This window comes from Cydia amplana, chromosome 21 (assembly GCF_948474715.1).
Source record: "Cydia amplana chromosome 21, ilCydAmpl1.1, whole genome shotgun sequence".
NCBI lineage: Eukaryota > Metazoa > Arthropoda > Insecta > Lepidoptera > Tortricidae > Cydia > Cydia amplana.
The window spans coordinates 8,724,214-8,752,049 of NC_086089.1; the positions used below are offsets into that span (position 1 = coordinate 8,724,214).

The 27,836-nt window shown below is 41.4% G+C and overlaps 2 protein-coding genes across 3 annotated transcripts; both read right to left on the bottom strand.

The window, feature by feature from the left end:
• Nucleotides 1-27,706, bottom strand: LOC134657966 (uncharacterized). The gene is made up of 16 exons (XM_063513572.1): nt 27,184-27,706; nt 25,663-25,842; nt 24,687-24,800; nt 23,930-23,991; nt 23,140-23,328; nt 22,180-22,277; nt 21,068-21,215; nt 17,745-17,857; nt 8,281-8,443; nt 7,118-7,234; nt 6,370-6,515; nt 5,037-5,277; nt 4,286-4,519; nt 2,850-2,945; nt 1,335-1,553; nt 1-148 (listed from the first exon to the last, which is right to left on the bottom strand). The coding sequence occupies exons 1-16, from the start codon at nt 27,347-27,349 to the stop codon at nt 23-25; spliced, it is 2,412 nt and encodes an 803-aa protein (XP_063369642.1). The 5' UTR covers nt 27,350-27,706; the 3' UTR covers nt 1-22.
• On the bottom strand, nt 11,054-14,453 carry LOC134657959 (putative keratin-associated protein 4-16). 2 transcript variants are annotated; one of them, XM_063513564.1, is made up of 4 exons: nt 14,312-14,453; nt 13,071-13,274; nt 11,523-11,653; nt 11,054-11,176 (listed from the first exon to the last, which is right to left on the bottom strand). In XM_063513564.1, the coding sequence occupies exons 1-4, from the start codon at nt 14,423-14,425 to the stop codon at nt 11,173-11,175; spliced, it is 453 nt and encodes a 150-aa protein (XP_063369634.1). In that variant the 5' UTR covers nt 14,426-14,453; the 3' UTR covers nt 11,054-11,172. The 2 variants fall into 2 exon arrangements, 1 of the variants encoding a protein (XP_063369634.1); XR_010097656.1 differs by lacking the exons at nt 11,054-11,176; nt 11,523-11,653; nt 14,312-14,453 and adding an exon at nt 14,136-14,277 and having other exon boundaries at nt 13,174-13,274.
• Nucleotides 27,707-27,836: the final 130 nt, after the last annotated feature.

Genomic DNA, 27,836 nt, shown 5'->3' on the forward strand with positions numbered 1-27,836 from the left:
GTATTCCACACGGGCATGTCGGCTACTGGAAGTCGGCTAGGGACTGGCGCCAGGTCGCGTGGAACGGTATGCGGAGCAGCTTCAGCTTGGTGTTGGGCAGCTGCGCGGACAGCAGCCGCTGCAGCGTCGGCAGCGGGAGGATCTCCACCTAAACAACAAAAGTATTCACCAGCTTATTTATATTTCCCTGTCAAGCTGTATTTTTACTAGTCGATATTAACTAGATACCTATAGTTCGTTTTTTTAGCATTAGAAATGAGGAGTCTTTTCAAAAGGGTTTATTTTTTCTGGGAATCTATTTCTAAATTGGACCTTAAGTTTTCTTGAGCAAGGTTCTCTCTAGAAGTAAAGTAAGCTAAGAAAAAAATAAACCCTTTTGAAAAGACACTCCTCAAATAAGGTAAACAATCTTGACGTGTCTTTTTATTGAAAAACACGTTTTAAAAATAAATAATGGCAAATATGTAACAATTATGAATCTAATACGATCATCTATATTCTTCTGCTTTCATAAGTAATAGTTACTGATTTTTAAAAAGCGTTTTTCAATTAAAAGACATGTCAAGATCGCTTACCTTCTTTCTAATGCTAAAAAAAACGAGTTATAGTTGAATTGGTCATTTTACTGCCCTATCATCCTTAGCGTGGTGCATACCCCCCCACCCGACCTCTTAAGGGTCATTAGCGTGGTATATACCCCCCTCCCCTCTGACCGATTGAGGGTCACTGGGGTGGTGTATACCCCCCTCCCCACTAATCGCTTGAGGGTCACTAGCGTGGTGAATTCCCCCCTCCCCTCTTGAGGGTCACTGGTGTGGTGTATACCCCCCTCCCCACTGATCGCTTGAGGGTCACTGGCGTGGTGAATACTCCCCTCCCCTCTTGAGGGTCACTGGTGTGGTGTATACCCCCCTTCCCTCTGATCGCTTGAGGGTCACTAGCATGGTGAATTCCCCCCTCCCCTCTTGAGGATCACTGGTGTGGTGTATACCCCCCTCCCCTCTTGAGGGTCACTGGTGTGGTGTATACCCCACTCCCCTCTGACCGCTTGAGGGTCTCTAGCGTGGTGTATACCCCCCTCCCCACTGATCGCTTGAGGGTCACTAGCGTGGTGAATACTCACCTCCCCTCTTGAGGATCACTGGTGTGGTGTATAACCCATTTCATTTCATTTATTCATGCTAAACAACATACACAAATATAAGTATACGTCATATTATGAAACCCGGACTCTTGAGGGTCACTTGGTGTGGTGTATACCCCACTCCCCTCTGACCGCTTGAGGGTCACTGGCGTGGTGTATACCTCCTCCCCCTGAGCGCTAGCATGGTTACCTGCGGGGGTGTGCGCGGCTCCTGCTTGGTGTTGTCTTGGGGCAGCCTGCAGCCGGGCACGGGCTTGAGCACGGGGATACACTCGCCTACGTCGCGGCGCCGCTCGGCGCCCTGCTCGCACTGGTCGATGAACAACTCCGTCACGCGGAGCAGCTCGATGGTGACGCCCCACATCAGGTGGGTCAGCGTGTCTTTCAGACTCAGCACGCCGCTTAGCACCTTAACAAATAGCTTAACTTAATACGAGGTTCAAAAGGCCATAGAGAAATATAGTAAGACTAGCACTCTTGGTGCTCACTCCATACATCAGTTTTGGTACCAAAACGACTATTATTTTCAGCGTCGACATCTAGCATCGAGTAGCGCAATTATCAATACTGCTACTTGACAATAGATGTAGCACCGACCGGAAAGTCTTATGTTGTTAAGCATGAAGATAATAGTCTTTGGTACCAAAACTGATGTATGGAGTGAGCAATCTATGTATTTTTTTATCTATGACAAGACCTACAAACAATAAGTGATATCACTACGCCGCTTCTGTCTGTTTGTATGTTCTCGATAAACTCAAAAACGATTGAACGGCTTTTCGTGAGGTTTTCACTTATCAATAGAGTGATTCTTGAGGAAGGTTTAGGTGTATAATTTGTTATGGTTTACCCGTGCGATGCCGGAGCGGATCGCTAGTTACGTATGTAACGGAAGTGTGTGTTTTTTTTAATACGAATTCGAGCCAAAATACCTAAACACGTGTCCGTTACTTTTTTATGTTCTCCAACATATAATCAAACCAGTAATTAACTAGCAATTTACTTGAACAAAACTCTCTACAGAAGTTAAGAGGATTTTGTCACTTTTCAGTACTTTGGAGGGTAATTTCTCCCAATAGGTTGAGTTTGGGCAGCTAAAAAAAATGCGTGTCTGTTATTTTAGACTACTGTATAACATATATGAAAATTAATCAAATCGGAGCCGGACACTGAAGAAAACAAGTTAATAATGTTAATGTATTTTTCTACTCCCGTACTTTTATTTGACATTTAAAGGGTCTTGCACACACCTTTAAAACCCTACCTTATAGTTGTCAAGACAAGGCTTTAGTCTATTCCCCAACAAAGCATTTGTGCATAATTACACGCAGTATCTTTTTAGCACTTTTTCGATACTTCGTGTAATGACCACTTAAAAAATATTGTATGAAATACATTGTTGCCAACCTTATTTTAAATGTCATCTCTGACAAATAAGTGAACCATAGACATGGTTTTTTTATTTCATTCATCTTTTAGGTAGAAGTCCACGAGATGGCATGAAAAATATTTGTTAAATTTACAATTTTGTTTCAAAATAAGTGCTTGGTCGTAGAAAAAGTATTGTATGCAACGTTATCTGAGTCAAAAAATACTCGTGGCGTTTTTATTACCAATTTTTGCTTCGCCTCAAATTGTTACTCACGCCATTCGCCTTTTTGACCTCTCTTAAACAACGGTTGCATAAAATACTATAAGTACATACCTGTTTGTTAGTGGTGGCGGACTGCGACACGTACGTGGGTATGATAAGCAGCCTCTGTATATTTTTGCATTCGGCCAGCGCGTCGTCAAAACCGACCTGTAACATATAAATATTATTATTATGGCACTATAAATATTATGGGACTATCTTACATAAAACGACCTAGACCCACGGTAAGCTCAATAAGGCTTGTGTTGTGGTTGGGCAGCAGCGCCACCGCCCGCAGTAAGGCCGGGGCCGCACACTGCGCGGTGGCGCGCTCCAGACGCAACCGCTTGAGGCGCATCAGCTTGCTTGGTTAACCCCGGGTTAGCGGGAGCGGCGCTTAGTGTGTTACAGTTCATGTTAAACTCACCTTGACGTCGAAGTTGACAAGCTCCAAGCTAGTGAGATTGGGCAGCAGCGCCACCGCCCGCAGTAAGGCCGGGGCCGCACACTGCGCGGTGCCGCGCTCCAGACGCAACCGCTTTAGGCGCGTCAGCTTGCTTGGTTAACCCCGGGTTAGCGGGAGCGGCGCTTAGGCCTACTTGCACCATTCCACTAACCCGGGGTTAACCGGCTAAACCTGTAGTTACCATGGTTACCAGTACAATTTGACACTTGGTAAACGGTTTAACCGTTTAACCCCGGGTTAGTGGGATGGTGCAAGTGGGCCTTAAGTGTGTTACAGTTCATGTTAAACTCACCTTGACGTCGAAGTTGACAAGCTCCAAGCTAGTGAGATTGGGCAGCAGCGCCACCGCCCGCAGTAAGGCCGGGGCCGCACACTGCGCGGTGCCGCGCTCTAGACGCAGCCGCTTTAGGCGCGTCAGCTTGCTTGGTTAACCCCGGGTTAGCGGGAGTGGCCCTTAGTGTGTTACAGTTCATGTTAAACTCACCTTGACGTCGAAGTTGACAAGCTCCAAGCTAGTGAGATTGGGCAGCAGCGCCACCGCTCGCAGTAAGGCCGGGGCCGCACACTGCGCGGTGCCGCGCTCCAGACGCAACCGCTTGAGGCGCATCAGCTTGCTTGGTTAACCCCGGGTTAGCGGGAGCGGCGCTTAGGCCTACTTGCACCATTCCACTAACCCGGGGTTAACCGGCTAAACCTGTAGTTACTATGGTTACCAGTACAATTTGACACTTGGTAAACGGTTTAACCGTTTAACCCCGGGTTAGTGGGATGGTGCAGGTGGGCCTTAGTGTGTTACAGTTGATGAAAGCGGCACCTAGTAGATTAAACTAACCTTGACGTCGAAGTTGACAAGCTCCAAGCTAGTGAGATTGGGCAGCAGCGCCACCGCTCGCAGTAAGGCCGGGGCCGCACACTGCGCGATGCCGCGCTCCAGACGCAACCGCTTTAGGCGCGTCAGCTTGCTTGGTTAACCCCGGGTTAGCGGGAGCGGCGCTTAGTGTGTTACAGTTGATGAAAGCGGCACCTAGTAGATTAAACTAACCTTGACGTCGAAGTTGACAAGCTCCAAGCTAGTGAGATTGGGCAGCAGCGCCACCGCCCGCAGTAAGGCCGGGGCCGCACACTGCGCGGTGCCGCGCTCTAGACGCAGCCGCTTTAGGCGCGTCAGCTTGCCGAGCACTAGCGCGAACTCGGCGCGGAAACTGCACTCGCCGAGCTCGAGCGACTCGAGTTGTGGAAGTTGGCCGACTACGTCGCACGCGCACCAACCTAGTTCCTGGGGAATTATATTTTAACTTAGTAACTTGATTTTATTTTTTAGCGTTTCAAGTGTGCGGCGTCAAGGAACAATGAAGTTACAGCTAGGGAACAAAATAAAAATGTTATGTTTGTGTTGTTAATAAATTACAATGTTATTTAATTTTACTGTATTAAAAAAAAACAAATACGTAGATACAAATTGATTTTTTATAAAAAAAATCTCGGCCGATTTTAACAGATTTAAGTGTAATAATTTGATTACTGCTACCCGTACTCTCCAAAAATAAAAAGCCGGAGAAATCTGAAGGCGATATATTTATGGCTGGTACCGCATAGTTTTTGATAAGTTTACCAAGTAAACCGTATAGAAATAATAAGAGTACCACTGAATAATATCTTCCAATTATTTTAACGTCGTCTCAGTAAAATGCACGACTCAAACTGCCAAGTACAGGTAGATCATAATCTTTTTAATTTACGTTCGCAAAGTTGACGTTAGTCGTTTTCTAGGTTTCCGTGCCCTCGAAACTGACCTTGATGGAGGTGAGCGAGAGGTGCGTGAGCCTGGTGAGCGCCGCGAGCGGCTGCAGGTCCCTGGTGAGCGAGAGGCCGGCCATGCTCTTGAGCCGCAGCTCCTGCAGCTGCGGCAGCGCGGCGAGCGGCGCGGGGTCGAGCAGCGCGGAGCGGATGGCGAGCGCGGACAGCGCGCGCAGGTTGCCCGCGCCCGAGCACACCGCCTCCACCGCGCTCGACGGGCAGCGGCACATCTCTATCCTGGGGAGTGGGAAGAGACATTATAGGCTTAAGCTTTGGTTTCCTCCGAAAGCGGTGCCGTCATATAGCGGTCTCCATACAAATACTACGACATCCATATTTAGCCGTATTATTTAGTATGGAGACGGCCGCTATATGACGGCACCGCTATCCTAGGAAAACCAATCTTTAGAATGAACTGCGATTCATTTCTTGCGGTTTCAGAACCGCAAAAAACTGGTCAAATGCGAGTCGGACTCGCGCACGAAGGGTTCCGTCCCATTACGCAAAAAAACGGCATAAAAATCACGTTTGTTGTATGGAAGCCCCACTTATAGTAGATTGTTAACCAAGGAATGAAAGGCACTCATATCTGCCCAGGTAGTTTGAGCCAATAGTCCGAGGCTGAAATGATGCCTTTCACCCAAGTTAAACACTCTACTTTTCATTTCGAATACGAGGAAAGTAAAGTGCATGTTTTTTTTTAAACATTTTTAATTAACAATTTAGACAAATGAATCGTTATTTATGGAATGGGGAGTTAAATATCTGAATGGAAATTGTATAATGAGTCTATTAAAACCCAAATTTCAATTGCTTATCGTTAAAAATTGTATATAGTCGTACTTAGAACGTAAAATTGCTCTAGTGCAGAAACATATCATTTTCTGCACACCTTTTAGAACAACAATGACCCTCTTTCAGAGCATTAGAAATGAAAAATCTTTATTATATTCTTCTTTTTAGTACTTCTTGTTTTAGCGGCGACAGAAATACATCATCTGTGAAAATTTCAACTGCCTAGTTATCACGGTTCATGAGATACAGCCTCGTAACGGACAGTGAAGTCTTAGTAATAGGGTCCCATGTTTACCCTTTGGGTAAATAACCCTAAATATGCTTCAAGAGCGCTCGCCCTCTCAAGACTGAAACCGCACTTCGCGGTAATAAACATGCGGCTCCTGTGCTGCCCCCTACGGTTCACGCCCGCTCCCTACCTCTCCAACTCCTATTGTCCTACCTCTCCAACTCCTATTGTCCTACCTCTCCAACTCCTATTGTCCTACCTCTCCAACTCCTATTGTCCTACCTCTCCAACTCCTATAGTCCTACCTCTCCAACTCGTCCAGCTGTTTGACGTGCTCCCCGAACTGCTCCCAGAACACGGTGTCGTTCTGCGGGAGCAGCATCTTGCGTAAGTCCAGCCTCTTCGTGCCGTGCCGCCGCAGCGCCGCGAACAAGCCTCCCCAGTCGCTCACCTACATACAAATATCAATCATTTATTGTGCGTGAGTATTAGAAATGGTCATTATGTTACATAAAGTGCGTTATCAGCTAATGTCTTACGTACATCTTGTTTCTGATTTCAATTTATTTATTTAAAAGACTACAATGGCCCCTAATGCATGTCATTGAATATCTAATACCGTAGGTCTAATACTCGCTCAGTCAGTCTCAGTACAAAAAGTACCGAGGCTGACTGAAGTAGCATGACAAATACGAATGTTTCCGAGAAAATACGATGGTAAAGGTTTATTCACTACATCTGTAAGTTACTCTGTTTGTAATAACAAATTTGCCACAGTAAACCCTAAGTAGTCGTACATAAAATAGGGACGATTGATGAATACTTGAATAGAGTCGAGTGAACGTGCACTTTTGTCTTAGTCGACGTTCATTGGAACGATTATTCCTAAGGTTAGGTCAAACTAAGTTGAAATAGCAAACTACTTTACGCGATGAACCCGTGGTACAATAGTCCATTCGACGTTCTATTTCTATCCAGGTTAGACCAGCTTAATTTGACCCAAAGAACAATCTTGCCAAACGGCATCGCTTGAGTTGAGAGAAAAATACTTACGTGTGAATTTTTCATTCTGACGTGCCTCCATAGCTGTGGCGTGGCAGCCAGCTCCCGCCATAGTCGGCACACGCGCGCACAGTGCGCAAGGTCACGCATGCCCAGGTATTGGAATATCTGGAACAATGACACTTCGATTCATTAACACATTCATTGCCACCCAGCCAAACAAGACATCCGCGCCAGGCACAACAATTTAGTCATATAAAGCTGTAGTACCACGATCCCGACTATCGGGTCGTCCGGCCTGGGAACGAAATCATAAAATACCCGATAGTCGGGTTTTCGGCACTGAATGTGTTAAGGTAGTAAGTCTATCGATTCTGTGGCGTTAAATACATACTCAAATTGTAATAATAAAGTGATAGAGTCAATATCACGGGCGTTTCGAAAGCCTAATTTCCTTAATTTTTTTGATGAAGTGTCTTTACTTTTTGGTGACATTTCTGGTTGTTTGATAATATTCAGGAGCCTCAGACAACTAAAAATATCATCATAATGTAGAACCACTTCGTCAAAAATGTGTCCAAAGAAATTGAACCATAAAAATTATCTGATATACGAGTATACTTACTCGTCAACATACAACAAATTGTAGATGATAGGCCACTAAAGTGGTTCTTTTCTTAATACATATGTAATTGCAAAGCTTTATCCTCGTATACTCGGCATAGCAATGAGAGTAATTTTAACAAGTTTTTTACTCGTAACGAAGTGGCTTATACATGAACCACTGTATATATAGTCACTGTCAATAGTAATTATTATGGCATTTGTAACAATTTTTCGACGTCCCATTTTACAAGCTTTTATTTACTTTCACCTGACCGTTGTCTGTCTATAATCAAATCTTGCAAGTTAAATTTAATCCACTTCCCGGTTTCCGATTGAGCTGAAACTTTGCATGCATGTATAAATCGGATGACAATGCAATATTATGGTACCATCGACCCGATCTGATGATGGAGACAGGTGGCCATATTCACCTCCGGCTCTGTGACGAAACAACGCAACCTAATTGTGTTAGGGGTTTTTAGAATTGTCTCGATGAGTATTAGTTGTCTGTCGTAAGAAAAGTAGTCAGCGATAAAAGCTTGTACGAAAAATGAAATTTTTGCCAAAAACTTATTATCTGTTAAGGCATAATGGCTCATATTTCCTACCTGTACAGCCACATTATAGTTGTGTTCCTTCGCCTTCTGACAGAAGGCAGTGAAGTGGTCTATGCCCTCGTCCAGCCGGGGCCTTCCTCTCCGCCGCGGCGACTCTGTGGTGGGTGACGGCGCGGCGCCGTTCGCCACTCGGCCTCGAACCGGCTTCGATTCACTGGTGGAACAATACTTCTGTTAGTTTATAGCAACGACTTTGGGCTTATTTAGACGGCGCACGAACTCGCATGCGATTTTAGTTACATTGCGGACTGTTGGTTACGTCCAATTCAATCGACCAATCAAAACCCGCAATGTAATGAAACTCGCATGCGAGTTCTCGCATCGTCTAAATGAGCCCTTTCTTTAATAGATATCGTTCTCAATTCTAACCCTTTGTGCGATATCAAAGTAACTCTAATCATTTTAAATAATATTTGTCTCGAATCGATATTGGCATGAGAATGAGAAGTGGGTTAATGAAAGAAAGAACGACTTGTATATTCGCAATAGGACCCGAAATCGAAGAACTTTGCATGTATTGAAGTGAACAATCCGAGTATAATGATTACCCCAAATTATCGCGCCGTATCATGTTACAGATTGAATCTACACAAAGTACCACAGCGAAAAACACCGTACCAGTTATAACTACGTCAATTTTCAAAATATGTATTAGCCTGAAAACTACTAAGGATTATTCACATCACATACACGCATGTTATAAATTCTTAAACATTATCTGTGAATAAAAACTATAATATCTTGTACTGAACGTATTAATACCTTACCTTTATATTTAGTAAAAGGTCGCTATATAGCAAACAAAAGGTTATTGGCTACAAGATTTATTAGTTTGATACATTTCCTCTAAAGTCTACAGTAACACAAGTAAGAATATATACAAGAATAAATAAGTGACCTGTAAGAGAAAAGATTTAAACCGTTTAAAATTCCTGCAAAAAACAAACATACATTTTGGATTTGTTTCTCAAATATAAACAATGTATTTACTCAAAATCCAATGTTTGGTTATTTATTGTCTAATAAATGCGCTCAAAACTGTTAAACATTACCGAATGATACATTTTCAGTAAAGTTATTACAATAAATACATATGTACAGAAATATTGACTTTAATAAACAAATAAGTAAATTGTAAGCCAACAGCTTGCAGCAGGTCATGTGAATTCAAATCAATATTTCTGTTAAAAATATCATCAAAGTTTTAGTTCGTTAGATATTTTTAAACAATTATTTAGTTACTCGATCTTTAACTTGGCTTCGCAGGGCTATGTTTATTTCCGGTATTAGTTTGTTCACTTGTTACAATAAATATTTCCAGCTTATTTTAAAGCAATTATTTAACAATGAAATTACCTTATATCAAGACACCAATCAGGAAAATATTAACTTTATCCGAATAATATTGCCTACATACATACTATTTTGTATAAAATTTTAATACCACCCTTACATTACAAACACATGCTTGGAAAAATAATGTATAAAATAGGCCTTTAGCCTTTCTTATGGTAAAGTAACAATAAACTTCATATAATCCTTAATAATAGTTTCTTAATTAAATTAAAATGGATGCTGCTAATTTAAATATTAAGTTATTTATATTTTGTTCTTACATAAACAATATTATTACTACATAGGTAATGGGTTTAAGGTAACCATCACTTTTAACACGATTTTATTAATATTAGGAACCCTAAGTGACAGAGATAAGAATTATGAGCGTCGATAGTTGTTTTTTTACACAAACGAACGTTAGGTAAAGAAAGAGATCATTGATTTAATTTAATGACCCTCTTTTATAGGCAAACTACGCAATGTTTGGCCCTGAAAAGTACCAGTCATTAACCGTTTCGGTACGGATGGCACGACAGGCGTGTCAACAATGTTTTAACGTGTGGCGTATGACACGATAGGCGTGCCATCATATTCTAGGGCAAAAGGCACGCCTGTCGTGTCATGAGATCATTGTTGCCACAGGCAAAAGTTTTCGAAAATGGAACACGCAACGAAACGGTTAAAGGGGCCCACTGATTAACAGTCCGCCGGACGGTATCGGCCTGTCAGTTAGAACAAAAATTTGACAGTTCCGAACAACTGACAGGCCAATATCGTCCGGCGGACTGTTAATCAGTGGGCCCCTTTAGCTTCTATTTTTGTAGGACAGTCATCAAATAAGGTTGAAGGTGCCGACCAATGTTATATATAGACAATGGGGTCGTTTACCCTATGATAATACATTTTCTTCTAGAAGAAATGAACAAACGGCTATGCTATTTAGTGTAGTGCTCAAAATTACCTAATAAGCTTAGGTCATTCTATAGCTGACTGTGTTTTGTCTGTGTACCTCGATCGCCACATCGTATCGTTCATGACGATTTTTGATTTCACAGTGAAACACAATACACAAACATACAATTCATAGTCTGCTATATCAGAGCCCATAAAAAATACTTTAATTGAAACAAATCAATCTGATTTGCACTGTTTAGACGACAACGGTTTCACTCACTTGAATTTTTAGTCGCTAATGCGACATGTTTCGGGCCCTTCGGGGGGAGGGGGGTTGAGGCGGGCGGCGCGATTAGTGCTCGAGTTGCAGTCGCCGCGAGCACTCGAGCCTGAAGAAGGACCCCCGAAGGGCCCGAAACATGTCGCCAATAGCGACTAAAAATTCAAGTGAGTGAAACCGTTGTCGTCTAAACAGTTTAAAATATGTCTCACGAAAGGTTAATCTGATTTGCGTTAAAGGGTCCAAGCCATGGCATTGATCTATTTCATAAAATTCTGTATTCAATATTATCATAGTCGATCTTATTGTAAAGTTAATTGTGATTATACAGTTTGCAGCGTGGTGCTACCCGTCTCGTTCACACCCAGTTGTTATCTGGAATAAAATGCATTTATTAATTACTAGTATAAAGGGTGCTAACCCTTTTAAAGTTTTAACCATGAATTCGGGTTAAAAAGAGAGAAGGTCTATTCGGTTAAATTATGGGTTGTGCACAAATCAGGTGTTTTCGGCTAATTTCTGGTCCCCTTTTGGTAGTACCTATTTGCCACTAACAAATTAAACCTGCCAAGCTTGTGGTCGTGAATGCCTCTTGCTTTTTTTTACAAATACACATGAAAAACGGTGTCAACGAACGTGACAGTGCTTATATATTCTGCAATAGATTAAAAGGCCATTGATAAATGAGTCTATGTGTGTGTGTGTGTGTGTGTGTACGCACGGAGCAGACTGCACTATAGCGCGCGGCACCACGATGAAGCGGCGACCGTTGAGTACGGCCAGCGACTGAGGCAGCGAGCCACGCGCAGGTGACACCGCCCATACGCGAGCGCCGTCCGGCCCGCCTGCCATCTGCAACATTACATGTATGAGTATGACCATTCATTTATTAGGATTTTGTACTCGTCCATTTGCTTCTTCGCTTCGCAAACTATAAACGCATACTTTTCCCTATATAAATACCAACTCAACTGAAATCAGTTCATTATGCAACAATTCAGTAAACTATAACGACTTTCAGTACAATCATGTCTCGCCGCGTCTAGTCATTAGGCCTGTACGTGTATGTAGTTTGGGCAGGATTAAAATATTTAAATAGTTGCAATTATTTTGATCGATTATTAGAATAAAATGCATATTTTAAAATCTTGTATTAAATTTAAATTGAACTTTTTAGCCATTTATCACAATATAATGAAGGTTTTACAGTTTAATATGGCGTGTTAAGCTGTTGAATCAACGCGCTGGCCACGACATTGCGCGACTGGCTTCTGCTAAAGCGACAACCATAGGAGCGAGACACATCGATCGGACCTTTCGTTCGCACCTCTCGCCTTAGCCGAAGCCAGTCGCGCAATGTCGTAATCAGGCCGTTAATTCAACAGCTTAACACGCCACTGGGTGATATTAAACTTTAAAAACTTCATTATATTGTGATAAATGGCTAAAAAGATCAATTTAAATTTAATACAACATTTGAAAATATTCAAGTGTGCATAATTTTTTTCTACGAATCAATAAAAATAATTGCAAGTATTTAAAAATGTATATACCTTCTAAAAATGTATATTTATAGTAGTGAAGTAGTAAACACTTTATTGCACAAAACAAGCACATAACACAAGAGAGAATACGGTAAATGTGTACAAAGGCGAACTTATTCCGTTAAGGGATCTCTTCCAGCTAATAAGTAACTGAGAGATACATATGAAATGGTAGTCAAACTAAGATAAAATGTACATGACGGCGAGACTGTATAGTACCACAAAACAAATACAGTACAGAAATCAATCTACATACAAAGTGCGCTCGAGCAACGCACACATAGACACTGCTCACGGACACGATATCTCGGACCGGTTGGGACCAGTGCGAGCGCGAGTGCCATCCGCTTGAGACACGCGTCTGTGAACTTTTTTGTGCAATAATGGAGAAAAAAAAAAGTTATCATAACTGTTCAGTGGACTGTTGTTTAAATTCAACATTAAACGGTGAATTGTCGTTTTTTAAGCTACCAGTGGTTTCAGAGAGGTAAGTAGGTATCTGCTTGTACTTCGATGGTTCGTTTTAACGTTAAACAGAACATTTAGGTAGGTAGGTAAGCACCCCGCCCCGGCCACTACTAGATACGAGTGCCACTACCACGATAGTTTTTTGTGCATAGGTAAGTCATAGTTGACAACCCTAGAGCGACCGCCGAGCGTAGGTATGAAAAGTGAAGTACATACATGTGATTGACTTCTGTACTGTATCTGTTTTGTGATAGTACCTTCATTCTCAGCGTGACTCGCTTGTCTGCCGGCTGCGCGGAGGGGGCGGAGGGGGCGGGGGCGGGGCGGGGCTTGGGCACCAGCGCGGGCACGGGCAGGGGCGGGGCGGCGCGGCGCGCGCTCGGCGCCACCAGCGACGTCAGCCCGGACTTGTGCGTCAGCGGCGGCGGGGATGATGACGGCGAGCTGGACTTGCGGCAGTTCTGAAACAAATGATTACTAAGGCCCACTTGCACCATTCCACTAACCCGGGGTTAACCAGTTAAACCGGGTGTTACCATGGTTACCAGTACAATTTGACACTGAGTAAACAGTTTAACCGCATAACCCCGGGTTAGTGAGAAGGCCTCGCCCTCACTCGCAGTTTGAACCGCGGCAGCGTTACGTTAGTTGACGGTTAAAAACGTATAAACACACGCGGCTGCTTACGAAAAACAGGCGCCATCAAGATTACGATAGTTCGTTTCTTTTAGCATTAGAAAGAACTTGAAAGAAGGTAAGCGATTTTGACATGTCTTTTAATTGAAAAACACTTTTTAAAAATCAATAACTATTACTTATGAAAGCAGAAGACTATAAAAGATCGTATTAGATTCATAATTGTTACATATTTACCGTAACTTATTTTTAAAATGTGTTTTTCAATTAGACACATCAAGATTGTTTACCTTATTTCTAATGCTAAAAAAAACGAAGTAGAGTAGGTTAATGCGTATGTGCCGCGTGGGACATCCAGCGCCCACTGGTCATGGAGCATGTCTTGGGTCCCTTTGTTTCCCATAAACTTTTAAATTATAATGTGTTGTTAAAAGTATATAAGTAATAAAACTGAAACCATTAACTTTTCAGAATTTTCGTATGGTTATCCTATAGATAGGTTAGATTTGTTTTATAGCAATCATGAAAAGTGACGCGTTTCTGAACCAAATGACTTATGACTAACGAAAATGCAGCCAAACACATTATGATTCAAAACTTTTTGGGAAACAATACAGACTCAGCATGGCTGCATCAACATCAACGTCAGGGTGAGGTCTGAACGAGACAGATATTGAGTAGTTTACCTTGCAGAAGAAGGTCCCCTCTGGTCTAGGGGCCGTTAGGCCGGCGCACGCGGGGTGGTAGAGGCACAGACACAGCCCACAGGCCAACGTGGGCACTCCGCGACCTCAGGTCATGGAGCATGGCTGCACCAACTGTCAGGGTGATGTCTGAACAAGCTAGATATTGAGTAGTTTACCTTGCAGAAGAAGGTCCCCTCTGGTCTAGGGGCCGTGAGGCCGGCGCACGCGGGGTGGTAGAGGCACAGACACAGCCCGCAGGCCAGCGTGGGCACTCCGCGACCACAGGTCATGGAGCATGGCTGCACCAACTATCGGGGTAAGGTCTGAACGACACAGATATTGAGTAGTTTACCTTGCATAAGAAGGTCCCCTCTGGTCTAGGGGCCGTGAGGCCGGCGCAGGCGGGGTGGTAGAGGCACAGACACAGCCCGCAGGCCAGCGTGGGCACTCCGCGACCACAGGTCATGGAGCATGGCTGCACCAACTGTCAGGGTAAGGTCTGAACGAGACAGATATTGAGTAGTTTACCTTGCAGAAGAAGGTCCCCTCTGGTCTAGGGGCCGTGAGGCCGGCGCACGCGGGGTGGTAGAGGCACAGACACAGCCCGCAGGCCAGCGTGGGCACTCCGCGACCACAGGTCATGGAGCATGGCTGCACCAACTGTCAGGGTAAGGTCTGAACGAGACAGATATTGAGTAGTTTACCTTGCAGAAGAAGGTCCCCTCTGGTCTAGGGGCCGTGAGGCCGGCGCACGCGGGGTGGTAGAGGCACAGACACAGCCCACAGGCCAGCGTGGGCACTCCGCGACCACACGTCATGGAGCACGGTTGCACTAACTGTCGGGGTGAGGTCTGGACAAAAATTATTGTCATTTAAAATGCTCTTTTTAATTCTATCGTGTCTCAGTCTCCTGCTGCTGTGTATTAAGAATGATGTAAAATATTGCATTAAGACTTTATAGATCTTGGAGTTAAAAAAAAATATGACATTACCGTTATAAAACTCTCCAAGGTATAAAACAATACTATCCGGGTATCTAGGCCCGTAAATTAAGAGTTTGCTTCCGACAGATACCTAATAGAGTACCTATTCTACTTTAAAATTTTAGAAAATCCGTATCAACTTCTTAGACAATCCGTTACAGTAAACATCAATTTATAAATTAACTACGTTAAATTTTTTGACGGCATACAATGGAAAAATCGCTCACCAAATCATGTTGCTCGATCTTCGCGTCAACCGGCGACACGGGCGGCCGGCTCTGCAGCGGCGGCGGCGCCGGGGCCACCGGGACCGGGACCGGCACGGGCACCGGGACCGGTACGACCGGTACCGGTACTGCTGCGACCGGTACCGGGACCGCGGCGGCGGGGGCAGGCGGCGCCGTTCTGCCCGAGGTTACTACACTCGCGCGCATTCAGTACCCGCCGAGGAGGGCTCATTGCACTGTGTCAATCAACCCTCCGGACAATACAGTTGTCATGCCATCCATTTGATTCACATATGTTTCACTATAGACACAGACTATATGTTTGATACAGACTATCATCAAAAAGGTGTAAACAGTGGAAGAAGTTATCTAAAGCAGCCATTCTCAAAGTGTGTTCCGCGGAACGCTAGGGTTCCGCGACACCCCTGCAGGGGTTCCGCAAGAATTTAGAATAATAAAATAAGCATAATTATTATGCTTATTAATAAAAAAATACACTTCTAAAAACTATTGTTTTATTGTGGGGTTCCATCAAGTATTTCGCTTTCCAAAAGGGTTCCGTCAAAAAAAAAAGATTGAGAACCGCTGATCTCAACAAATTGAGCTTCGAATTTGACAGCTAAAGTAGATGTCGCTAAATGTCAAAAGTAGACATTCACTGCAGCTCGCGCTACGCAACCGTATGTAGCGAAAAATGGTTAAAAACAGCGTGTCGCTGGCACAATTTAATAAAGTTTTATGGTGCCGTATAGCGCCATCTAGTTCGGCTGTCAAACTCAGGAGCACAATTTATTCTTAGACTTTTCACCTTTATCACAATTAATCTCTTTGTGAATTTTTCCGGTAATTCAAAATATAAAACGTATAATTAAATCAAAAACTGTTATTAAACCAAATGGATCACATTATAATATTTCATGTGTATAAGGTAAACGTACTAGTGCTCGACACGCTAATGCCCAATAGATGACACCCTGCTGTCACCTCTATGGACAATAACTTAAGTTTCAAGATGACATGTACTGGTACCGCGTCGAGCACCAGTACGTTTACCTTATACGTTGAATTGCGTAGATCATCCTTATAGTGGACGATTGGTTGTTTAAATTAACGTGGTTGGAAATGTATCAAACTCTCAAATAGTTTTATATCAAAATACATGTAAATTATTAGAAATGATGCAAAAATTGTAACACAGAAGTTCAGTACAAGATATTATAATTGTCGATTATAATTAGTTACAAAATAACTTTATGTAATCTTTTGATGACTAGTTATAAAAAGCATATAGTCTGTGCGGAAAGGGAAGAGTCGTGGAATGTATTAGGCCCCATACTTTTCACGACTTTTCTCTTTCCGCACAGACTGATTTTAACATAAATTTCGTGTAAAAAAACGAAACAAAACTAATTCCTTTTGTGGCTTTCCATCAAAAGGCATTTGTTTTGCCTCAATCTAGCGATGGAGAAGGCAATTCACAAGGTTGCCAGCATTCGAGCCGAGAGCGTTCACATTTCAAATATATGTAGAATGTAACTCCTGTATAGATCAAATCCCTTCTATTCTGGACGCCAGGTTTAAACGGAGTTTATGTGACTGCTACATAATGAATGGCATCAAAACCCGGGTGTGGGTTTATGAAACGAACGCAGTGAGTTTCATAATAGAATCACACGAGTGTTTTAATGCCTAATTATGTACAGTTACATAAACTGCTTTATCTACACGCAGTACCACGAGGCGACATTTACACGTATTTATATCGGAGCATCATTAATAATGGCGTAAGCGCCATCGACAATAAGGTCCTTTTCATAGCTAACGTCACATATGACTTCAGTCGCCAATATGTATTGTGGCAAGTATATGGGTTTTGCCTGTAACACGAGCAAATAATTAAAACATATGTTATTCTCCTCAAACTATAAAACTTTAGTTAAACAACTTTTAAAAGTTATGAATCCTTTAGACTTCCTCTTTTTCATACAAAATAAATTGCCTTCAATGTATGCTGACATCAGTGTGTCTGACGTTGCTTGTCACGCTTTAAACATAACAAAATTTGCAATACATTGCGTGTTAGAATAAACTTTAAAGTGTAATAAAAATCAAAACATAAGTTGTTTTCAAAAGTTGCTGAACAAATGTTGGTCAGTGTGAGGAGTACAGCCTACAGTTTAATTGCTCCTGTGACAGGAAACACCCTGTATAAGCAAGTATGTATATATACTTGGTCAACCAGATCTTGACAGTAGAAAAAGGCGGCAAATTTGAAAAATGTAGGCGCGAAGGGATATCGTCCCATAGAAAATTTGAATTTCGCGCCTTTTTTTACTGACAAGATTTGATTGACCAGCTATAGAATAGCCTTCTCCATATGGTCGCTAGGTCCCAAATACCTGTTCTTCTTGATGGCCTGCGTGTTGTTGTTGTCGGTGGCGGGGGCGGTTGATGGCTTCTTGGCGAGCGGCGCGGCGGGCGTGCGGTTCAGCCGCGGCTGCATTGACTTCACCTATCGAACATCGATACATACATACATACATCACTGGCTCAGAGACCCAAAGAGGATCTTGGGCTCTGACACAAGAGAGCGCCACTCTACCCTATTCTGTGCCACTTCGCGCCAGTTGGGTATTCCAAGGGCGGACAGGTCTTACATAGGTTAGGTTATCGAACATCGATATTTTAAATTTAATATAATCATTTATTTAGAAACCAGATGACCGAAGAGCTGGCGGCTACCTCGCACTACGTATCAGCATTGCGATACAGCGAGGAAATGTCGCCAGCATCCTTGGTACAATGCCTCAAGGGCCTATTTTAGATTTAAGCTAGTTTATAATTTCTGTTAGTAATACCTATCATTGTATATATCTTATTTTAAATTAGGTATTGTTATATTTTTAACTAGAGACCCTACCCGGCTTCGCACGGGATCAAAAATTATACATAAACCTTCCTCTTGAATCATCTATCTATCTATTAAAAAAAACCGCATCAAAATACGTTGCGTAGTTTTAAAGATCTAAGCATACATAGGGACAGACAGACAGCGGGACTTTGTTTTATACTATGTAGTGATACAGTATTTTTTAACAAGCTTTTATTAGGTCGACCTGTATGTAACTAATTATGTAATGGAATCTAAGGTAACTAATTTAACCAACTTCCAAGGATCGTAACGTCATGAAAATAGGCAGCTGTATGTAGTTCTGATGACAATACAATAATATGGTACTGTCGAACTGATCTGATGATGGTGACATGAGGTGGCCATAGGAACTCTGTGATGGAACAACGCAACCTAATTGTATTAGGGGTTTTTAGAATTGTCTCGATGAGTATTAGTTGTCTGTCGTAAGAAAAGTACAGTCAGCGATAAAAGCTTGTACCAAAAATGATATTTTTGCCAATAACTTATTTAACAATTACACTATAGCCTCCATACAGACAATGAGTGAATAGAAGGTTCAAGTCAACAAATTATTAGAGAATCGAGTGCCTCCCTAATGTATGGAATCAAATATGGAGCTATCATTTCAGTGTCTAGGATATTAAAACACAGCAACTTATTGAAGTAGGTGCAACGAATTGAATAAACCAAATACTACTCGCAAGTACAGTCGCCATCAGATATATCGGAACGGCCGAGGTGCTCAAAAATATCTGAACACGCTCTCTAACCCCTTGGCAATAGAGGCGTGTTCAGATATTTGTGAACAAGCGGCGTCGAAAAGGTTAAATCAGCACTTAACTTTTTCGACGCCGTGTCAAACACAAAAGACGTCACCGAAGTGTCAAAACTGAAATTGAACTTTATGCATGTGCACATAGGTCTATGTTGCTCTGTGGTATGTAGGTCATTTTATTTAAAGTTGTCCCCTACACTGTTTTTTCAAAATTGGGATTTTTTATGTTATTTCTACTCAGAATCATGAGCTCTTTTGATCCTAATAGGAGAAAAAGTGTTCAAAAATTTCCATACATTTTTCGTTCTTTCCATTCCGTGACCGCCATACAAAGTTTATAAAAAATGGTAATGGAATGGGGAAAAACCTTGGGACACTTTTTTTCTCCTATTAGGATAGAAAGAGTTCGTGATTCTGAGTAGAAATAACATAGAAATTCACAAATTAAAAAAAGTGTAGGGGAAAACTTTAAATAAAATGGTCCATGTGACCGATAAAAGGGGGGATATAGCTGTTACATTTTTGTTTTTGTACGATCCTTGTTTTGCCGTGACTGGCGTACAAATATTGTTTTACGGTGCTGATATATCCGTCATTGGCATCCAAAAGGCAGTGGCGTGCACAGAGATTTGAAACTGGGTAGGCAAAAAAAAACCGGCCAAGTGCGAGTTAGACTCGCGCACGAAGCGTTCCGTACCATTACGCAAAAAACTGCAAAAAAATCACGTTTGTTGTATGTGAACACCACTTAAATATTTGTTATATTCTGTTTTTAGTATTTGTTGTTATAGCGGCAACAGAAATACATCATCTGTGAAAATTTCAACTGCCTAGCTATCACGGTTCATGAGATAAAGCCTGGTGACAGACAGATGGACGGACGGACAGCGGAGTCTTAGTAATAGGGTCCCGTTTTTACCCTTTGGGTACGGAACCCTTAAAATAAGAGCTACTAACAGTCTTACTAGCTTACCAACAAAAATCCGTGATGGTTTCACATCCTTGTCAAGTCGGTTAATAATGACGTACGTAATTAAGTATGTAATTAACCACGGCAAATATACGAAAACTGATTGATTTTACTTTACCACTTGTTTGTGTTAACTGCAATTCCGATGTTCACCGGCCCTTTTCAATCACTTTTTTTTGCTAAAAGAAAGCTTTGAGTATGCATAATTTTTAATAGTCGGTACACACACACACACACACCGTACAACGTTCACAATTTAAAATATCCATATTTTCACTAATCACAATTATTCTAATTGCCGGTAACTGTTATCGTTATCTCACCAAAACAAAATAAAAAAAATGTAAATAAATAAGTAAACTAAACGAATAAAAAAGTAGTCTCGTCTTTATACTAAAGCTTTGGTTTCCTCCGAAAGCGGTGCCGTCATATAGCGGCCGTCTCCATACAAATACTACGACATCCATATTTAGCCGTATAATTTAGTATGGAGACGGCCGCTATATGACGGCACCGCTATCCTAGGAAAACCGATCTTTAGTTACCATAACAAATGCTACTTTTTAAAATAGTCACGTAATCATGCATCGCATCGGAACTATTCGGAAACCTTCGGCCTTCATCGTTAAGGATTCGAACCGCCTGCCTATCAGCGTCTAAATGTGTGCATTACTTGTATCATTGTGTGCTCGTATTTATAGGAAGGCCCACTACACTGTTACCGCGTAACTACGACTCACGGACATGCACACATAGAAAGGCTTAGGCCGAAATGTTTTCTGTCTTTGCCGTGCAAGGCGGCAGGCGCGCAGCGGCGCTAGTGCCGCGTGGCCCGCGTGGTGTAAACTTCGTTGCGTAGAATTATAGATGACGACAACGGACACCGGTAGATGGAGCGCTTATTAATTTTTTAGAATGTTTTATAGATTACAGATACGATCAAATATAAATTAAAGTAGTTTAAAAGGATAGATATCGGAATTATAGTAGGGTAGGCAGTGCCTTTTTGCCTTTATGAAGTGCACGCCACTGCCAAAAGGTTAAGCAGAGAGTGGGTGTGTACCTTAATTTTGGGCGGCGGCGACTTGGGAGTGACGGGCTCGGGGCTGACGCCCTTGGGCGGCTTGGGCTTGGGCGTGCGCTTGCCTTCCGCCACAGGAGGCGCCGTTTGAGCGACGGGCGACTCCACTTTCCGCATCAGCTTCGCGTCACTGTTGGTAAAATAAACAATAGGCTACATGACTAATCAAACATCAAACATCAGACATCAACATTTATTCAGCAAATAGGCCACAAGGGCACTTTTACACGTCAACATGGAATTTACATACAGCAAAAAAAAAACACATCTACAATTATGAAATAAACTTTCTAAGCCGCAAATATAAAATCAAACTAAAGTATTACATAGAGATGTATAAAGTCTCTAAATGTCGAATTACAAAAAAAACGCTATAACAATAGTATTGAAAAAAAGAACACAAAGATACAAAACTATAATCTAAATTTCATTTAGGGCCACCCCACATCCAGCGTCTTTCGAGCGTCGCGTCTGGTCAGCGCTATGGAAAATGACGTTGCGTCGACGTTCGGCCATAGAGTTGTACACGCCGACGCTCGAAAGACGCTAGATGTGGTGTGGCCCTTATGGTATCAATCGATCGGGTTTGTTTTAAGGATCAAATGTCTATATGGGACCCATTGCATTAAAGCAACACAAAAGTCAGAAATTATAGTCACAGTCCGACAGTCGCACTTCACTCGCGAAACGCCCCTCACAAAAGGATAAGTGAACGTGACGTCAAGGTTACTTAGAGTCCATCTTGAAGTATGAACAAAATGAGAAAATTGCGTTTTAGTCGGTGAAATATTGTGTTTTTGTACATAGTTGCTATACAATCTTTTTTTGGATAAAATGTAAGGAATCGAATGGTACCCTTACTTTTATCGTTTTTGGAAGTTAAAAAAATACTTAAATTTTGTAATTTTCAGGTCCTGTATTTTTGTAACATATCCGTATTTTATTTTAATATCCACATTATTGTGATAATTAGCTCATTTGCTATCTATTTTACTAGATTTTGTTATAAAATCAACATGTGTCATCATCCCTGACATTCAACATCAACATGTGTCATTAGTACTGAGCCGCAAATTACTAAGTTGTGAACTTACCGAATGATTTCTTTTTCAGGGTCATCTACACCCAGTGGTTCTTTGAAGAATGAGAAGTTGTCTAACGTCAGTCCGGTCCCAGAGAGGTGTTCCGCCACCTGTCAAACAAATTATAAAAAAAAGTTTGCTAGAATCATACAGAAAAAAATACATAGATTGCTCACTCCATACATCACAACATAAGACTTTCCGGTCGGTGCTACATCTATTGTCAAGTACTGATAGTTCCGCTACTCGATGCTAGATGTAGACACTGAAATTAATAGTCTTTTTGCTACCAAAACTGATGTATTGAGTGAGCACTCTTGTCTTATTATATTTCTCTACGCTCTCTACTGACAAACAACTCTTGCCAAACAGACTCAGAAACTCAAACCCAGAGAGACAGTGAATCTAGTTTTTTGACATAAAAATAGAATTTTACATGTCAGGATTTTACTTCCTTGGCTATAATTTTGTATGGTGGGCGGCACGAGGATAATTTCAAAATGAGGCTAACAGTTTCATGTAACCATGTACATGCATATTTTCATATGCTTATCATCTTTGGATGTGATACGTTTTATTTTATGAGTTGTGAGGCTATGACGATAGTTAGAAAGGCCTGAGATATCTACTTACGATTTGCGACAGTAATAACACAGTTATCTGTTTGGCTCACGAACGGGTCAGTTGAAGGCGATAGATGGGTTAATCAACTTTTTCTTGTCACACGTTGCTATGGTTACGGCCTCCCGAGTCACTCTTAAAATCCTAGGTTTTTCGTATTTAAATGAACCAAACTTGCATTTTATGGTAGTTATAAGACCTTTCCATAATGGGACATCTATTGAGCATGTTAGTAGAACATGGTACAGCAGTTCTTCTAACAAACTATGCTACTATTGTCTCCTCGCTGATGGGACAGAATAACAACAAGAAATAGTTGATTGACCCAGATATACAGATTAGAACCCTCACCTCTCTAGTGGAGCGCAGCTTCTTGCCGTGGGGCGAGTAGTAGTATATGTCTGCGTTGCGCCGCGAGTGCTGATCCAACGCGGCTCTGTACACCAGCTCCCGTTTCCAGCCCTTCTCTAGAGGCACCCTGAGCAGGGGAGAGGACATCTCGGTGGTGGCGCGGCGGCCGCGGACCGCGGGGGAGGATACCTGGCGGATAACCAATAGCGACTGTAAGCAAAATAAATTAATCTTATTATATAGTCAGCAGCAGAAGTTGTTAAGCGGGCCAGGTGTTCAAAATGATCTTGACGCGACTTTATTGCTATGAGAATAAGAGCGTGTCAAGGTAATTTTGAACACCTCGCCCGCTTAGCAACTTTTGCTGCTGACCGTACATTGTTTTTATCCTTCAGACACATAATGACAAGTACAATTGCCCCGACTGGTCATACTGCACAATATTGGAACAAAAGCGGTATGATTGGGCAGTTGAACAGTCATTCAGAATCTGGGATAGAAAACATAGTCGGGTGTGGCTCACTCCGCGATTTCGTCGCTTATTTGTTGCCCACCATAATCCATACTAATTTACGGTGGGGAATAAAAAAAATGTGAGGCTAAAATGTGTGACAAGGACTAACAATAATAGCGCTTTCGCTGCTACTCCTACTGAAAGATACATAAGACTATCCCGTTTAGTCATTTCGCCTACCCCTCTTGCCTGATCCAGTTATACTAGATTCATGCTAATTACTAAGCCTAGCTGAAATGAATATTCTAAAACGTATACTTATTTTATTGTTCATACCTCAGTGGACGAAACACCGTCTTCTGACCTAGAGGACAGGGCCGAGGACGGTCTGGATCCGTCTGTAAAAAATAATATATTTCAACCGATGGAATTGTGAAAAGTGCCTTACAAATCTTACAATGTAACTAACTATAACTAAGACAGATCTTAGGAAGATCTAAAAATATTAATGTAAAATTTGTGCCTCAACTATAGTTCGTTTTTTTTAGCATTAGAAATAAGGTAAACAATTTTGATGTGTCTTTTAATTGAAAAACACATTTTAAAAAGAAGTTACGGTAAATATGTAACAATTATGAATCTAATACGATCTTTTATAGTCTTCTGCTTTCATAAGTAATAGTTATTGATTTTTAAAAAGTGGTTTTTAATTAAAAGACATGTCAAAATCGCTTACCTTCTTTCAACTTCTTTCTAATGCTAAAAAAACGAAGTATAGGCTCTCTTATTAAATTTTAAGAAAATTTGTCGGTTGTCTTAACGTAAAATACTTGAAAGTTTTTCAATTAGTAAACAATTTACTTTGTGTCTAATTTATATTTACATGATATCTCAGCCGAACACTAAAATTCAATTTTATTACAAATCTCCCATGAGAACATAATAAATAGTATAAAGGAATCTCTCTAAAACCAACTGGAGTAAAAAAATAACGAATTTTGAGAAAGTAAATCGTTATAAAGAGTAACGTGATTAATTATTCAGTCTCACATTTAATCTAGGTCAGCCGCCGCATGTCTAGATAATGTCTTACCTGTATCCTGCCTGGCTCGCTTGCTGGCCCTGGCCGGAGCTGTGGGTGTCCCCATCACGGTCCTGAGAGGCACCACGGTTTTACTGGCCAATGCCACGTCTGCCTCCAAGTCGTCTAACCAAAGAAATTGTGTTGATTAGTTTTTTTTATGTTATGAACCTTATGAAGTTGGCTATATGATGATTATGATTGTACAGTCAGCAGCAGAAGTTGCTAAGCAGGCGAGGTGTTCAAAATTACCTCGACACGCTCTTATTCTCTTAATAATAAAGTGGCGTCAAGATAATTTTGAACACCTGGCCCGCTTAGCTACTTCTGCTGCTGACTGTAACAAAGAATTCATTTTGTTTATATGTTAAACACTGAAAATAATAAGGTGAATAAACTATCCTTTGTGCCTTGGATAATTTACCGCAACTGCATATTTAAAATACTATATTTAAAACCATATGTATTGTAACCATCAGCATAAGGGTAAAAATGTATGTAGTGCTATAGAACAACACTACTATATCGGCACGCCATCCTTCGTGTGATTGCCAGTGCACCCTGGTTCACTCGAAACGATGAAGTACACGACTATCTCAATATGCCCACCATAAAGGAAGAGATCAAAAGATTCACTAAAAATTACATTGAGCGCCTGGAAAGGCATCCTAATCCACTGGCATCAAAATTACTGGACAAGACAGAAACAGTAAAAAGACTTAAAAGGAAGCACATTGTGCCATAAGAAAGCAGTGGTTAAGAGAGACGATGGTCTCCAAAACCCAAATTGTTTAATAACTATATACAGCAAAACTGAGTATAGTCATTACCGACTGATGGCAGTTCAAACCAGAACAAAAAAAAAAAAACTATATCAGCATAATAATATTTACAATCTAAAATATCTTTAACTTTAGCCTATTGCCCAATCTTGATATAGATGTAGTGTAGGGACCCGGCCGGAAACATTAAATCCTAGTAAACTCACCTAGAACTCTCTTGTATTCCACAATAGAGTCATCAAGCTCCATTTTCGCAAAGCCCTTGAAGGCCTGGAAGTCTTCACCAGCAGCATTGCTGAAAGCCGCGGACGCCCTGCGTTTGACACCCCGTTTGTCATCACTGCCTTCTGCGGGCTCTGGAGCTTCTTCTGAATTCCACTCAAGTTCTGTGGAACATGTAAAGGTTTTGAATCTATAAACTTGTTGACAGTCTTTATTTGGAGGCTCAAGTCCTTTTGAGTTGTTAACACATTCAGTGCCAGTGCTTGCTACACGCTACGAGCGTAGCCGATAACATAGGAAAACCGTGTGTAACGAAAAGCGCCTACGGATAGTGCACCCGCCTGGCGGGTTGCTGGCAATGAATGCATTAAAAAAGACTAAGTTTTTTGGGCAGTCTTCTAAAAACAAGTACTCAAAAGCCTTGAGTTCCTACCAACACTCCTCAGTACTTCTATTTGTTTCTGAAATGTTCCATAACAGAAAAACCATTTCATTGCACTGCATTATATACCCTACTAGCGACCCGCCCCAGCATTGCATGGGTTAACAAATTATACATAAACCTTCCTCTTGAATCACTCTATCTATTAAACAAAACCGCATCAAAATCCGTTGAGTAGTTTTAAAGATTTAAGCATACAGACAGACAGACAGCGGGAAGCGACTTTGTTTTATACTATGTAGTGATGTATGACTCTAAACCAGCGCCCCAAGTGGAACTGATTCTACATACATTTGGTCTGTCAGAAATTCATTCTATATAGAAAAATAGATGGTTGAAGAACCACACTTGTATCTTGAAAGAACAATTGTAATTTAAGAAAGCTGCATGTGGTTTCCGAGCCCTGGTTAATCAACAATTGTACTAAATCATGTTTCCACCTGTTATTTTATGTTCTACCCTAGATTACCAGGCATTATCATTCTAGACTTACTTCACTTCCTTTTGCTATCTATATTTCTACACTGTCACAATCTAAAATTTCTTTAAAGCTTACTTTACTATGCTATATTGCCGATGTCACATTACATGTCTTGATTCTGTAGAAATATATGCGAAAAACCCACTTTAAGTTTCCAAAAATAGCAAATCTGAGTAATAATCAGCAAACATATGATTATTGAAGATGATCCAGTATACAACTGAAAGCGATGGACCAAATTAGCGAGTTGATTAATATCCCGAAGTTATAATGAATTCATGTATGATTGTATTAGACTATAATCTATGACTAGTCTGTACAATCGCGACTCAATACTCTAGTTGTGCAACCTAACAATGGATGTTATACTGTTCTTTAGTCACAGCTTTCACCGCTGAGTCCAGCATTAAATATGTCAATAACTTTATAATTTATGCTCAAGATTGACAATTATCCCTGTGTGATCAATAAAAATAGGTCCTAGTACCTTTTAATGCTCCATTAGAGTACAATTTTGGTTTGCAAATGGCAAAAATACGTCATCAAAAATGTGAGATAGGTTATGTGAAAGTGTTAAGTTACCTGGTTTAATTGGCTTGGTATCTTCAAGCTCCGGGTCCGCGGGCGTACTGGGAGCCTCGGGGGCCTCCGGCGCCGCGTCCTCGGCACTCGCTGGCAACGCTTCAGGTCCATTAACGACGGCTTCTTCCCCACTCGGGTTATCACTAACCGCCATTTCGTCAGACATTGTCAATCGCTACTTTACAAGACACGGAACCACTGTCAAAGTGTAAATGACCACATAACAAGCTGTTGAATATATTCAGTCTCCACAGGGATTCTTAATGTTAGTGCGCGTCACGACACAGAGATTTCCCGCTATATTGGTCGAGGAAGAATTCGCAAGCGTCCCTTGCACTGAACATTTGTAAAAACTTTCACTAAGTTTTATTTTAATATATAGTCATAGTTCGGTGATTATTCACTATTATGTATCAGGATATAAATGAAAACATTATAATCAAAGTATTTTCGACCACAAAATTATTTTGCAAAGGAAAATGTCGAGTGATCATAAACAATATCCGCTCGACAAAGACGCCACAGTGATTTGTTTATGGTTCTTCAAGCTGGCTATGCGTTATCTGTAGCTATGGTATTTTTGAAACATATTTTTATAAAAAATGTTATTTCTTAACATTTCAGTGATTAAATTATAAATAAAAAGCATAAAA

Bases quoted from the DNA above. Each gene is read 5' to 3' on its own strand.
- LOC134657959 (XM_063513564.1), bottom strand. From the start codon at position 14,425: ATGACCTGTGGTCGCGGAGTGCCCACGCTGGCCTGCGGGCTGTGTCTG. The intron at 13,275-14,311 runs GTAAACTACTCA...CATTTGTTTCAG, and splicing joins AGGGGACCTTCTTCTGCAAG to AACTGCCGCAAGTCCAGCTC. The intron at 11,654-13,070 runs GTACTATCACAA...GTAATGTTGCAG, and splicing joins GAGTCACGCTGAGAATGAAG to ATGGCAGGCGGGCCGGACGG.
- LOC134657966 (XM_063513572.1), bottom strand. From the start codon at position 27,349: ATGTCTGACGAAATGGCGGTTAGTGATAACCCGAGTGGGGAAGAAGCC. The intron at 25,843-27,183 runs GTAACTTAACAC...CATGTTCCACAG, and splicing joins TACCAAGCCAATTAAACCAG to AACTTGAGTGGAATTCAGAA. The intron at 8,444-17,744 runs GTATTTGGGACC...TTGTTCCACCAG, and splicing joins CAGGCCATCAAGAAGAACAG to TGAATCGAAGCCGGTTCGAG.